Here is a 13,759-nt window from a genome sequence, read left to right as displayed (position 1 = left end):
CCTGAGGGGCTCATCTTCCAGTGTCATAACTTTTATATGCCTGTTGTCTTTGTCCATGGAGTTTTCTTGGCAGGGATACTGGAGTGGCTTGCCGATTCCTACTCCAGGTGGATCACGTTTGGTCAAAACTCTCCACTATGACCTGTTCATCTTGTGTGCCCTGCTCGGCGTAGTTCATAGCTTCTCTGAGTTCTTCAAGCCCCTTCGCCACGGCAAGGCAGTGATCCATGAAGGGGCCAGAGCAGAATACAGTGGCACTATTACTTCCCTTGATCTAGATGCTATACCCCTATTGATGCAGCCCAGAATTGCATTGGCTTTTTTAGCTGCCGCGTCACACTGTTGGCTCATGTCAAGTTTGTGGTCAACCAAGACTCCTAGATCCTTTTTACATGTACTGCTCTCAAGCCAGGTGTCCCCCATCTTGTATTTGTGCCTCTCATTTTTTTTTTTTTTGCCCAAGTGCAATACTTTACATTTCTCCCTGTTAAAGTTCATCTTGTTTGTTTTGGCCCAGTTCTCTAATCTGTCAAGGTCGTTTTGAAGTGTGATCCTGTCCTCTGGGGTGTTAGCCACCCCTCCCAGTTTGGTGTCATCTGCAAATTTGATCAGGATGCCCTTGAGTCCATCAGCCAAGTCGTTGATAAAGATGTTGAATAAGACCGGGCCCAAGGCAGAACCCTGTGGCACCCCACTAGTCACTCTTCTCCAGGATGAAGAGGAACCATTGATGAGCACCCTTTGGGTTCGGTCAGTCAGCCAGTTACAAATCCACTGAGTGGTAGCATAGTCAAGACCGCATTTTAAAACATTAAGCCTTAAGAAGCTTCCTTATACAATGCTGCCTTTAGATGTCTCCTGGTTGAAATGGGGTTATAAAACAAAAAGGGCATTCCTCATGGGCAGATTGCAATGTTCATTGGCACAGCGCAACCCGATGTCAAGTCGTGTTAGTGAACATGAAGCCATCTTTTGTTTGGATTTTGAGTGTGAATTTGGAGATGATCTAATAATCAGCTGCATGCTCATGAGACATTCTTCCTAACAAAAGGCACTGTTCCTCATCTTTGGTCTCCAGAAATGAATATTCCATGAAATCAAGCTATTAGTGACCATGCAGAATATATGCTCTGGACACCCACATGCTCCTTCTACCCTTAGAGTGTCAAGAGGTTTATTGTGGCCTCAAACTATGAGGCTGTAAAAATGTATCACAGTGACAAAGTTCCCACTTGTAAGGCCCTGAACCAATGTTCTTCAAACTTGGGTCGTTGGATGTTGCTGATCTGCAACTCCCACTGTCCCTGACGTATTGGCTAAGTTGGCTGGAGAAGCTGGGAGTTATAATCCAACAATGTTTAGTGACCCAAGGAATAATATTAGGTCCTAGTTACCCAGTATGGTACCTCTCCTTGTACCATTCTGCCTTGTGTGTTGATATCTGCTGGTGATGCCCTGCTTGTTAGACCATTTTCAAATTAGGTTTGTACCTTTACAGCTCATGAAAGGGTCTCATCAGTGGCAGCTCCTCCGCTGTGAAATGTCCTCCTCCTTGAAAGCTGGCTGGTGCCAAGAATGGTTAGTCCTTGACACCAGCTAAAAATTTGCCTCTTTAGCCATCATCAGGCCGCTGATTTTTGAGTAGAGGTTACACGGATTAATTTTATATTGCTTTAATATTTTTATTGGAATTGTTTAGTTGTATTTTATGTCTGATGTATGCTGCCCTGGGATCTATTGTTTGATGAAGTGTAGGTTGAAAATGAAATACATAATAAAATATGGTACCCCAATTACTCAAACTGGGTATGAATAGCACCAAATTCATAAATTCATAATGTCTTATAGCTTGGTATTGAAAGTGTCTTCAAAACTGTGTCAAACCTATTTGCTAACAAGGGCTTCTCCTGCACTGTAACAGTATTATATTAACCATTTGTTTGCCTGTGTTTTTGCAAAATGCTTTTTTCCCCTTTGAAAAGACAGTGATGCCCATGAAAACTTTGGGCTTCCAACCTAGTCTGCCTGTTTGTAAATCTACCCCTGCAACTAAAAATGCGGTCAGATTATTAAAGTGAAGCAGCTGCTTCTACATTTCCATAGAAAAGGTTCTGTGAAAAGGCTACTGGTTCTGGGCTTGCTTCTGAATGGCTTCACAATAGTTGCCAATATTTACCTTTTGCAATGGAATTTGAAGTCATCACAGGAAGGTTTGGGATAGGCACGGCATCTTGTTCTCTTCTTGCTGGCAATCATTTGCAAAAGCCAGGACAGACCCTGTAAACAACAGAGACAATTTTCTGAATATTTAATATTTTGATGCTATCCTATTGGGATTTGAACAATAGCAGAGGTAGGATGTTGGGGTCTTTTTGCTTTAGTATATTTTAAAAGTAGACAAACTTCTAAGGCCTCAGGGAGGAGGGGTGTCGTAATGCAAATAATTATCTGGAAAAGGCTCTATGTAGTCTTGATTCCATGATAAAAATGTTTGCATCCTTTTAATAAAAGGATAAGTGGAAGAATGAATATGGGAATAGGCAGTAAGAGGGAGATACTGAGAGAGGAGTGAAGAAGCAGGGAGAAAAGTGAGGGATGTTGTGCCAGGTTAATAATATTTAACTGTAAAATCTTTGTATGTGACGGTTGCCTGTTCTGAATGTAACATTCCTTAATTAAATCTAGGTTTATATTTAATGATCTGTGTTCTGGTCTGGGTGGTTTAGAAGGAAGATAATCTCACACGCCACACACACACACACACACACACACACACACCGGTGTGACGGAGGCCTGAGAGTATATGCAAAGAGAGGATACAGATATCGTGATGCTCTCTGCAGGTGCAGAGGTGGGGGCCGGAAGTATCTAAGAGGGGCTGAGCTTAAGAACAGTCTGGGGACAGATTGCAAGCGACCCCAGAAACATGGCAAGCCTTATTTTAAGTTACACATTTTATGGTGAAATGCTTTCATTTATTATCATTGTGCATTGAATGCTCTGTGTTTTATGCCTTTGTGTGTTTACATGTGAGGTTCAAGCATCCTTTATGCTTGAAAACTGTTTTGGTAAAAATGAAGTGCCAGTAGTCATATCTTGATAAAAGTGCCACGAGTGACAGCACAAAACAACTAGCATAGGCAGCAGCAAAAATGGGTGGCACGATTCCTGACCGGTGAGAAGTGTCACACACAAAAAGCACTGAACCTGTGGTTAGCACAATAAAGGCTTTCAGTCACAATCCTTCTAAGCTTTGAGATGCAGCTGACTCTGTGCTCAGGGATCAAGAGGGAAAATTGCATACTTTGCTGAAGTTTAAGTGTCTGCTTTTCTAGTTTTTCTGGTGTGGTATAAATATCGACTATGCAGTAGTAGCCTCATTTTTTATTGGGCGCTTGGTTGCTGCAGTATAAATTCTCTGATGGTAAGAGAATGTTTAGTTTCTACAGAAGAAGAAAAAACTAATCATCTGTCAATAACAAAAAAGTTCACAGTTCTCACTGAAAACAGGACTTTTGTTAATGGGACCCACGTGGGAAGGTGGTGCTGCGGTGTGATGGTCACAGTTTGCAGAAGCAGCTATAGCTTGATAAAACACACAAACACAAAATATTGCAGGGAATTTCATTCATCTTAAGGATTTTACATACCTGACATGGATTTGTAGTAAATAAAATACAACTGCAAATATTAAAATGCAAATAATTCATGCATTGTAGGGGGTTGTTACTAGATGACCTGGGGGTCCCTTCCAACTCTACAGTTCTGTGATGTGAGCTGAGTTTTATTTCAGTGTTGCAATTAACTTATAGAAAGGAATCAATAGCTCTTCCTTTAATTTTTCAATAACTTTCAGAGTTGTTGACTTTCTTCTGTTTGTCAATAAAAATTAATCAACGATGCAGCATTATTATTGACACGTTATTGTTTCCCTGGAGTCAGACTGACACTGCAGGAAAAGAAAAGCAATGGAGGAGCATTGCCACATTTTTCTATCACACACACAGATTTGTCTTTACTATTTTTTGTGCAAACTGGTGCCCTCTCCTTTCCTAAAGCCTGTAATTACCCAGTTAAAAGTGCAGAAATATTACCAGATTACCTGTAATATTTTTCTGTTAATAACATAGTTTTATTACTGTTTATAATTTTAATGTTCTACCGGATACCAGTTCTCTTTGTACCAGTTGCAAGTATTGTCCCATACAAAGCATATACTGATGCTGATATACTGAAATACTCAATTTGTTCAAAGTGGTGTAGATTATACTAATCACTAACCTTGGGATAAAGGACCTTGAATGTTCCCTCCCTCATGCTCACAGAATGAACACTGAACCACATATCTAAACCACAATGATGGCAAGTAAACCTTGCATGTGAAAATAACTTTAGTTTGTTGGTTATCAAATAAAGCTTATATGTTGCCTTCAGGGATTTTCCCCCAGCCGGAACTCATTTCCAGCACCTCTCAGTTGGGCACCATTGTCATTATAAGAGAACAAGGGAGGTGTTCGTGGTGAATTCCGGCACCTCTTTTTCTAGAAAAATAGCACTGGTTTCCATATTTAGACAATAATAGATAAGAATAATCTCTTAATAACTTTGCATATTCATTTCTCATATTGACTGTTTCTTAATGCAGATTTATGAAATGCGTAACAGAAATGCAGTGGCCTTTGAATTTTGTACTGTTGTTGTTTAGTCGTTTAGTCGTGTCTGACTCTTCGTGAACCCCTGGACCAGAGCACGCCAGGCACTTCTGTCTTCCACTGTCTCCCGCAGTTTGGTCAGACTCATGTTTGTGGCTTCAAGAACACTGTCCAGCCATCTCGTCCTCTGTCATCCCCTTCTCCTTCTGCCCTCAATCTTGCCCAACATCAGGGTCTTTTCCAGGGAGTCTTCTCTTCTCATGAGGTGGCCAAAGTATTGGAGCCTCAGCTTCAGGATCTGTCCTTCCAGTGACCACTCAGGGCTGATTTCCTTCAGAATGGATCGGTTTGATCTTCTTGCAGTCCGTGGGACTCTCAAGAGTCTCCTCCAGCACCATAATTCAAAAGCATCAATTCTTCGGTGATCCGCCTTCTTTATGGTCCAGCTCTCACTTCCATACATCACTACTGGGAAAACCATAGCTTTAACTATACGGACCTTTGTTGGCAAGGTGATGTCTCTGCTTTTTAAGATGCTGTCTAGGTTTGCCATCGCCTTTCTCCCAAGGAGCAGGCGTCTTTTAATTTCGTGGCTGCTGTCACCATCTGCAGTGATCATGGAGTCCAAGAAAGTATAATCTCTCACTGCCTCCATTTCTTCCCCTTCTATTTGCCAGGAGGTGATGGGCCCAGTGGCCATGATCTTCGTTTTTTTGATGTTGAGCTTCAGACCATATTTTGCGCTCTCCTCTTTCACCCTCATTAAAAGGTTCTTTAATTCCTCCTCACTTTCTGCCATCAAGGTTGTATCATCTGCATATCTGAGGTTGTTGATATTTCTTCCGGCGATCTTAATTCCGGCTTGGGATTCATCCAGCCCAGCCTTTTGCATGATGAATTCTACATATAAGTTAAATAAGCAGGGAGACAATATACAGCCCTGCCGTACTCCTTTCCCAATTTTGAACCAATCAGTTGTTCCATATCCAGTTCTAACTGTAGCTTCTTGTCCCACATAGAGATTTCTCAGGAGACAGATGAGGTGATCAGGCACTCCCATTTCTTTAAGAACTTGCCAGTTTGCTGTGGTCGACACAGTCAAAGGCTTTTGCATAGTCAATGAAGCAGAAGTAGATGTCTTTCTGGAACTCTCTAGCTTTCTCCATAATCCAGCGCATGTTTGCAATTTGGTCTCTGGTTCCTCTGCCTCTTCTAAATCCAGCTTGCACTTCTGGGAGTTCTCGGTCCACATACTGCTTGAGCCTTCCTTGTAGAATTTTAAGCATAACCTTGCTAGCATGTGAAATGAGTGCAATTGTGCGGTAGTTGGAGCATTCTTTGGCACTGCCCTTCTTTGTGATTGGGATGTAGACTGATCTTCTCCAATCCTCTGGCCACTGCTGAGTTTTCCAAACTTGCTGGCATATTGAGTGTAGCACCTTAACAGCATCATCTTTTAAAATTTTAAATAGTTCAGCTGGAATACCATCACTTCCACTGGCCTTGTTATTAGCAGTGCTTTCTAAGGCCCATTTGACTTCACTCTCCAGGATGTCTGGCTCAAGGTCAGCAACCACACTACCTGGGGTGTATGAGACATCCATATCTTTCTGGTATAATTCCTCTGTGTATTCTTGCCACCTCTTCTTGATGTCTTCTGCTTCAGTTAGATCTTTACCACTTTTGTCCTTTATTATGGTAATCTTTGTACGAAATGTTCCTTTCATATTTCCAATTTTCTTGAACAGATCTCTGGTTTTTCCCATTCTAGTGTTTTCCTCTATTTCTTTGCATTGCTCGTTTAAGAAGGCCTTCTTGTCTCTCCTTGCTATTTTTTGGAAATCTGCATTCAATTTCCTGTATCTTTCACTATCTCCCTCACATTTTGCTTGCCTTCTATCTCCCGCTATTTGTAAGGCCTCATTGGACAGCCACTTTGCTTTCTTGCATTTTCTTTTCGTTGGGATGGTTTTCGTTGCTGCCTCCTGTATAATGTTGTGCGCCTCCATCCATAGTTCTTCAGGCACTCTGTCCACCAAATCTAAATCCTTAAACCTGTTCCTCACTTCCACTTTGTATTCATAAGGGATTTGACTTAGATTGTATCTTACCGGCCCAGTGGTTTTTCCTACTTCCTTCAGTTTAAGCTGGAATTTTGCTATAAGAAGCTGATGATCTGAGCCACAGTCAGCTCCAGGTCTTGTTTTTGCTGACTGTATAGAGCTTCTCCATCTTTGGCTGCAGAGAATATAATCAATCTGATTTTGATGCTGCCCATCTGATGATGTCTATGTGTAGAGTCGTCTCTTGTGTTGTTGGAAAAGAGTGTTTGTGATTACCAGCTTGTTCTCTAGGCAGAACTCTATTAGCCTTTGCCCTGCTTCGTTTTGAACTCCAAGGCCAAACTTGCCAGTTGTTCCTTTTATCTCTTGACTCCCTACTTTAGCATTCCAATCCCCTATAATGAGAAGAACATCCTTCTTTGGTGTCATTTCTATAAGGTGTTGTAAGTCTTCATAGAATTGCTCAATTTCAGTTTCTTCAGCACCAGTGGTTGGTGCATAGACTTGGATTACTGTGATGTTAAAAGGTCTGCCTTGGATTCGTATTGAGATCATTCTATCATTTTTGAGATTGCATCCCAATACAGCTTTCGCCACTCTTTTGTTGACTATGAGGGCCACTCCATTTCTTTGACAGGTTTCTTGCCCACAGTAGTAGATATGATGGTCATCCGAACTGAATTCGCCCATTCCCGTCCATTTTAGTTCACTGATGCCCAGGATGTCAATATTTATTCTTGCCATCTCATTTTTGACCACATCCAACTTACCCAGGTTCATGGTTCTTACATTCCAGGTTCCTGTGCAATATTTTTCTTTACAGCATTGGACTTTCCTTTCGCTTCCAGGCATATCCGCAACTGAGCGTCCTTTCGGCTTTGGCCCAGCCGCTTCATCAGCTCTGAATTTACTTGTACTTGTCCTCCGCTCTTCCTCCGTAGCATGTTGGACGCCTTCCGACCTGAGGGGCTCATCTTCCAGCGTCATAACTTTCATATGCCTGTTGTCTTTGTCCATGGAGTTTTCTTGGCAGGGATACTGGAGTGGCTTGCCGGTTCCTGCTCCAGATGGATCACGTTTGGTCAAAACTCTCCACTACGACCTGTCCATCTTGGGTGGCCCTGCACGGCATAGTTCATAGCTTCTCTGAGTTATTCAAGCCCCTTCGCCACGGCAAGGCAGTGATCCATGAAGGGGAATTTTGTACTACAAAAGTTTATTACTAGGTTCTAGTCTCTTGGTTATTTTGTTTATCTCTTCTCTGTTTTGTAAAATTCACATCATTCTGTAGCTGGTAAAGTACTGTACTTTTCTTGGATTTGATATCTGATGCCACGGGCGCCAGAGATGCAGGGACTTTTGGCCCAGCAGGAAAATGAGCTTTTGGATTTGACAAATGATCTTGGAAAAAACCAGATTTGGAAAGACAAAGTTTGGATTGATTTGGAAATGGGGGGTTGGATTGACCCCCCTATGCAGGGATGTCTGGACTTTCCGAGTCTGGCAGTGGGCCGTCAGAGGTTTGGAGTTGAGTTATTGGGGCTTCCAATTTTGGAGGGAATTTGAAAAAATACCACATGGAGTCTAGTCTGGACTATGGGAAAGGGGCTGATTTGTTGAAAAGGGTCAAAAACACTACCAAGCTGGAGTTCCCACGAGTGAAAGGAAAATATGAAGAAGAGCCGCGGAAGGGACATGGAAGAGATTTGAAGGCCTCGGATATAAGATCACCAGGTTAATGTGCCAGACTAATGGGATAAAAAGGACTGACAATCCCGGGACCGGGGGGAGGGGACGCTGGAAGAAATTGGATTGTTTTTATTTCTTTTTTCTATCATTAGGAATGTTTTATAAAATTGATGAACGTTGGAAAAATGTTGAAATGAAATTACTTGGCTCTTGTAAAAATGTTTAAAGAATTAGGTAAAAAGGTAATGGTTATGAGAAGTTGGTAAAAATAAGATTTAAGTTTTAAATTTTAAGGTTTTTTATAAGATAAGATGAAAATAGAGTAAGGTAATGTAATGACAGAATATTATGAATTATGGAAAGGATTTGCTGTGATAATTATTAATTAAAATACTAGAGATGGGAGGAGGAGGAGGTCATGGAAAGAAGGTAATGAAAGTGGAGAATTTGAAAATGATGGTTTTATTTTTTTTCTTTTTCTGTTTTTGTCTTTTTTCTTTGTAATTTTTTAAAAAATTCTTCTTTCAATAAATATCATTAAAAAAAAAGATATCTGATGCCAGATTGTTTGTTGCATATCCTTAGAAAGTTTTTTGTTTGTTTGTTTGTTTGTTTGTTTGTTTGTTTTACCTCTATGAATTCAGCCTTTTGGTTTTGGTAGCATAACCAATTTCAATCTAAACATCTTTATTACTAGGTACTGGAAAGCTTTAAAATAATGGATTATAGCTTGCTGCTGGGAATCCATATATTGGACTGTGCTGCAAAAGAGAGAGAGGGTGAAACTTCTCAAAACACATCGGATTCTAAACGCCCCGGAGGACAGAGAGTTCTCTATTCTACAGCGATGGAATCGATACAGGGTCCAGGAAAATCTGGGGACTGTGTTATCACAGAGAGTACCAACACGTAAGTCCCTAAAAATCTGTTTTCTTTTTATTTTATTTTTAATAAAGTTTTTTTACTAAAGATTTTCCTTGTTTACAAAAGCACATACATTGTCTTTTTTTCAGGTTATGTTTTCTACAGCTCAGTTACATTTGTTGTGAGACATTGGTGTTATGTGCAGAATAGGGTTAGGAAGAAGAGAGGGGGTTGGATGGTAAAGCCTATGTTCTTTTGCTTAGTGTATGTGTGGGGGTTTTGTGTCAGCTTCACTTGAGTAGGTTCTCTTTCTATTTGCTTGTTATGTTTCCTTGGTGGTGAGAGAGGTTGGGGTGGCCTAGGGGTGGATGGTTGCATTTGCTTGGCTGCAGTTGGATTTCTTTGTGCATGTGTGAGGTTAAGTTATCCATATGCTGTCGGTGGGTTTGTGGTGTTGTCTTGTTGGGCTGTGTATGTGGTAAACGGGAGCCGTACCGGAGTGATGGCATCCTCTTCTATTTCTCCCTGTGTCAGTTTCAGTCTATTGGTTAGCTTTCCTAGAAAGGCTGTTTCCCCTAAAAATCTGTTATTAAAACAAAAAAGAGTTAATGGCTATTTCTGAATCATTCCCTCATGTTCCAAATATTACATCTACAACGGGCTTTCAATTTGTGAATGATGGAAGGATAGATTTGAATCAAATATCTTTTGGAAACCCAATGTCCTCCCGCAGACCAGAAAATCCCAAAAAAAAGAGATTGGTTTATCAGTTGTGTGCCCAAGAAAAGCAGAAACCCAGGAACAACCTTAAATCTCTAGTATTATTTATACTATTTGGGCACATACCAAACGGAAATAAAGAAAAATGTTAATCATGTAAGATTACAAGTAATGTTGTAACAGAAATGTAAGTGTGTGAAGAGGGAGAAAAAGTGGCTTCAGAAATTGCAACTACTGACTTTCTCCAAAAAAAGATTTACAGATCAGCTGAGGCAGTCAGCCCCCTGGCACTTTTTCAAATGTCTGGTGACCTGGAGCAAGGTGTGCTCCCATTGCCCACCTGCTGTTGGTTGAGGTGAGCATGCCTCTCTGAAGTAAAGGAACCATGGGGAACTCACTTGAAGTGAGAACTCCCTGCTCCTTTGGAAGCCATGCCAGTTCTGGCCCTCTAGCTGACATGGCGTAGGTTGTGAGGTGTGGGACAGGTGAGCCTGGCTTGCTAGGAACAGGCCGGCCGGCCCAGTGGGGAGCCCTGGTGGCCAAAGTTGGCCTGCACTCCTGCTATAGAGGCATAATAGAAAACCTTTACCTGCGGCAGCCATGAGATCAACATCCCTTAAGTCCTTCCCTGATAGTATCACTGTGTGGTGCTATCCACACTCATTGTTTGCACCAATTTGTGTGTAAAATGAATGAAGCTGTGCTCCAATTGTTGTTAGTTCTTAACCTGTACACCATGTTGTAGATTATACTGGAAAATTGAAGCCAAAGTACACTTGTTAAAATGAAACTAAAAAGGATAGTCTGCTTTGAACATCCATTTTGTTCACCAAACCATGTTGTCCTTTGCATGTACTGTCTTAATCGAAACACTATGGGTTTTTTTGTTTTTCATTGCTAGTATGTTTCAGTTTTAACTTTTCAAAGAAGATCTAATGTATAGTGTCTCACTCTGTTGCTTCTCTTAGAATGGGTGGCATTCCGGCTAAAAGCCACAAAGGAGAAAAGCTTCTGCTATTTATGGGCATTATTGATATCCTGCAGTCGTACAGGTAACGTAGAATAACATTATTTGGATACAGATATATCTACTGGATTTAAATTGGTTGTAAGATGGAGTATATGTCATTAAGTGCTTGTGTGTGTGTTATTAGGTTAATAAAGAAGCTGGAGCATTCCTGGAAAGCACTTGTTTATGATGGGGTAAGCCATGCTTTGTATTGTTTGAATGTTTGGTTTTTGTGTTAATTACTTCTCTCTTACTATTGACAATTGCATACTGTGCGTGACATGAGGATATTTATGCTGTTGAAGTTCACTGCCATTGATGCATTTGCTTATTTATAAGTGACAAATACCGAACGACAAATATCCAAAAGTTTATAGTCTGCCTAGTGGTAAACAACAGATGGAAGGAGAGGGAGAGGCAAGGGCCAAAGGGAAAGCAACTGCAAATATTGTTTTCACTGGGGATGAAGACAAAACTGGTATTTGCATAGGCTAGAGTGCAAAAACTTTTCTTAAATTAACAGACAAGAAATAAGCTTCCCAGTGGCAAAGACATTCAGCACAACAGCTAGCATCCTAACCCCCTGATAGTGTTGGTAATTAATCTAGCCTCCCTTTGCATGTTTTAAAGACTTCATCAGACTGGCATCCATATAAGGCTTGTTATTTGTTCAGGCAACTGTATCTGGAACATCTGTCTTCATCATGAATCGGTTAGGGAATTGATAAACACCTTAGTAAGCCTTCAAACAACATCTCAATGTTTAAACAGAGGGAGTCAGTCTTTAACTTCCCCTGAAGAAGTTGGGGAGCCTCTGTAAATATTATTATGAAATTAAATGGGCTGAAGTTGAACAGTACACGTTGGCAATGATACCTTGACAGTGAGTGACGAACACTGGATTTTTTTAGTTACATGATCTATTGAAGATTTCACAATTCTGTTAAAAATGTCTTCCACCATAAACAGTGGATGACCTCCAAGGTCACAGAAGTAGACTTGCTCTCCTTGCTGTGCAGCCCCTCCCCCAAATCTGCTGTGGCCCCCAAAGCAGATTTTGGAGGCATTCAGGGAGAGGTGGAATCTGTTCCACTGATGATGCCCATTCTGCTGAATGATGAATATTGTTGAATTTCTCCATTGTAGTCTTTTTTAAAAAATGTTTTCCCTCTGATTGTCCTAATATTAAACACCTTTTTTTTTTTTTTTTTTGTCTTGTAGGACACAGTTTCAGTACACAGGCCAAGTTTTTATGCTGATAGGTTTTTAAAGTTTATGAGTTCCAGGGTATTCAAAAAGAATCAGGGTAAGTGCCATGTCACCAGTCGTGAAGTTAGAGCCACTCTTCAGTTGTTGCTTTTGTTAGTTGCATTTATTCATTGCTTTCTACAAAAAAGTCTCAATGTGACATACTTCTCCTATGGAGACACCTTGAAAATAGCTTTTGAATGGTGACTTAGCTGGTAAGATGGCTGGCACTGTTGGTGGATGTGTCACATGATGAAGAATAGGAAGGGGAGCCCCATGTTAAATGTTGCTGGGAGACACAGGGTGCAAGACAGCTGTTGCCATCATGGTATGCCATCTGCTTTCCCGAAGAATTTGGCTGCTATCGAAAACAGACTGCAGGACTAGATGGAGTCCAGGGGCTGCTTTGCATGACAGACTGTGGCTTTTTACTGCTGTGCTATGCTGAGGTTAAAGCAAGGGTTCCGTTAGTGTTCTATCTGAACTGGGACTTGTGGTCAAGCTCACAAACCACAAGCTGTAACTAAGACCAGCTGCAGCTTGTGGTTAGTGAGGAGAGAGCCTAACTACAAGTCCCAGTTTATACAACATGCGAAGCTCACAGTATGGCACGAAAAAGATTTTTAAGGAGCAAAATGGCTGAGAACTGCTCTCCAGGAGTTGGTGTGGTCTTCACAAGTTATAGTTTGACAAACCGTTTAATGCAAACCAGGTCTTTGTGTGATCCAGCAAGAATCTTCCCAAGTTATATGTTACATTTTTCATGCTTTAAGTTCTCTCAGAAAAATTGTTTTAGAAGTATCTATGATTCTGTGATTCTGTCTGAAGGTGGGCTGTCCACAAAACTTTGTAATGGTGTTTCTGCCTGTGACTCTTAAGTCATAGCTAATGCTGGCACAACTGTTGAGAATGTTCTGGCTTCTTTTCAAACATTTTCAAACAGCTTAGTTCATAAACAACTTGGAATTCGAAGGCTGCAAACCCGGAAGTAAGTGTTCCGGTTTGTGAACTTTGCCTTGGAAGCCGAACATGCTCCGTTTTGAATCCCGAGCTTCCATCTTTACTGTTGCACTGTTAATTTGCGCCCCCCATTGTAATTGTAGTGTTCTGGGGAGAGCTCTGCAGCCCAGCTGGTTTGAAGAGTGAGAGAGAGAGAGCTGCTTTGGGGGGGGGGAGAGAGTTGGGCACCTGCCCACCCTGCACCCACCCATGCACCATCAGGGGAAGCAGCCAGCGCCCACCCTGGACCCATCCCTGCCCCCTCGGGGGAAGCAGCCTACCTGAAGTTGGACATGCCTGATCTACAATACTGTTCTATTTATTTTATACTACAGTACATTGATTATTGCTTTCATTTTATGGATCAGTGGTCTTGTTAGATAGTAAAATTCATGTTAAATTGCTGTTTTAGTGGTTTTTAAAAATTTAGAATGGATTAATCCGTCTTGCATTACTTTCTGTTGGAAAGCATATCTTGGTTTTCGAGCGCTTTGGTTTTGGAACGGACTTCCGGA

At 41.2% G+C, this 13,759-nt stretch overlaps 1 protein-coding gene across 5 annotated transcripts in view; it reads left to right on the top strand.

Moving 5' to 3' along the window:
• The window catches only part of PIP5K1B (phosphatidylinositol-4-phosphate 5-kinase type 1 beta), a gene marked incomplete at its 3' end in the record, with an annotated part of 129,778 nt that overhangs the window by 67,062 nt on the left and 48,957 nt on the right, over positions 1-13,759 (top strand). For all 5 annotated transcript variants that reach the window (XM_082241592.1, XM_082241593.1, XM_082241591.1 and 2 more), the window contains 4 exons: positions 9,102-9,313; positions 10,957-11,040; positions 11,143-11,191; positions 12,219-12,303. In XM_082241592.1, coding sequence (XP_082097718.1) covers positions 9,102-9,313; positions 10,957-11,040; positions 11,143-11,191; positions 12,219-12,303 — 430 coding nt within the window. The remainder of the gene's footprint in view (positions 1-9,101; positions 9,314-10,956; positions 11,041-11,142; positions 11,192-12,218; positions 12,304-13,759) is intronic.

The sequence above is a fragment of the Podarcis vaucheri genome, assembly GCF_965113315.1.
Source record: "Podarcis vaucheri genome assembly, chromosome: 11".
NCBI classification, from domain to species: Eukaryota; Metazoa; Chordata; class Lepidosauria; order Squamata; family Lacertidae; genus Podarcis; species Podarcis vaucheri.
This window is presented reverse-complemented; position numbering and strand designations above follow the sequence as displayed.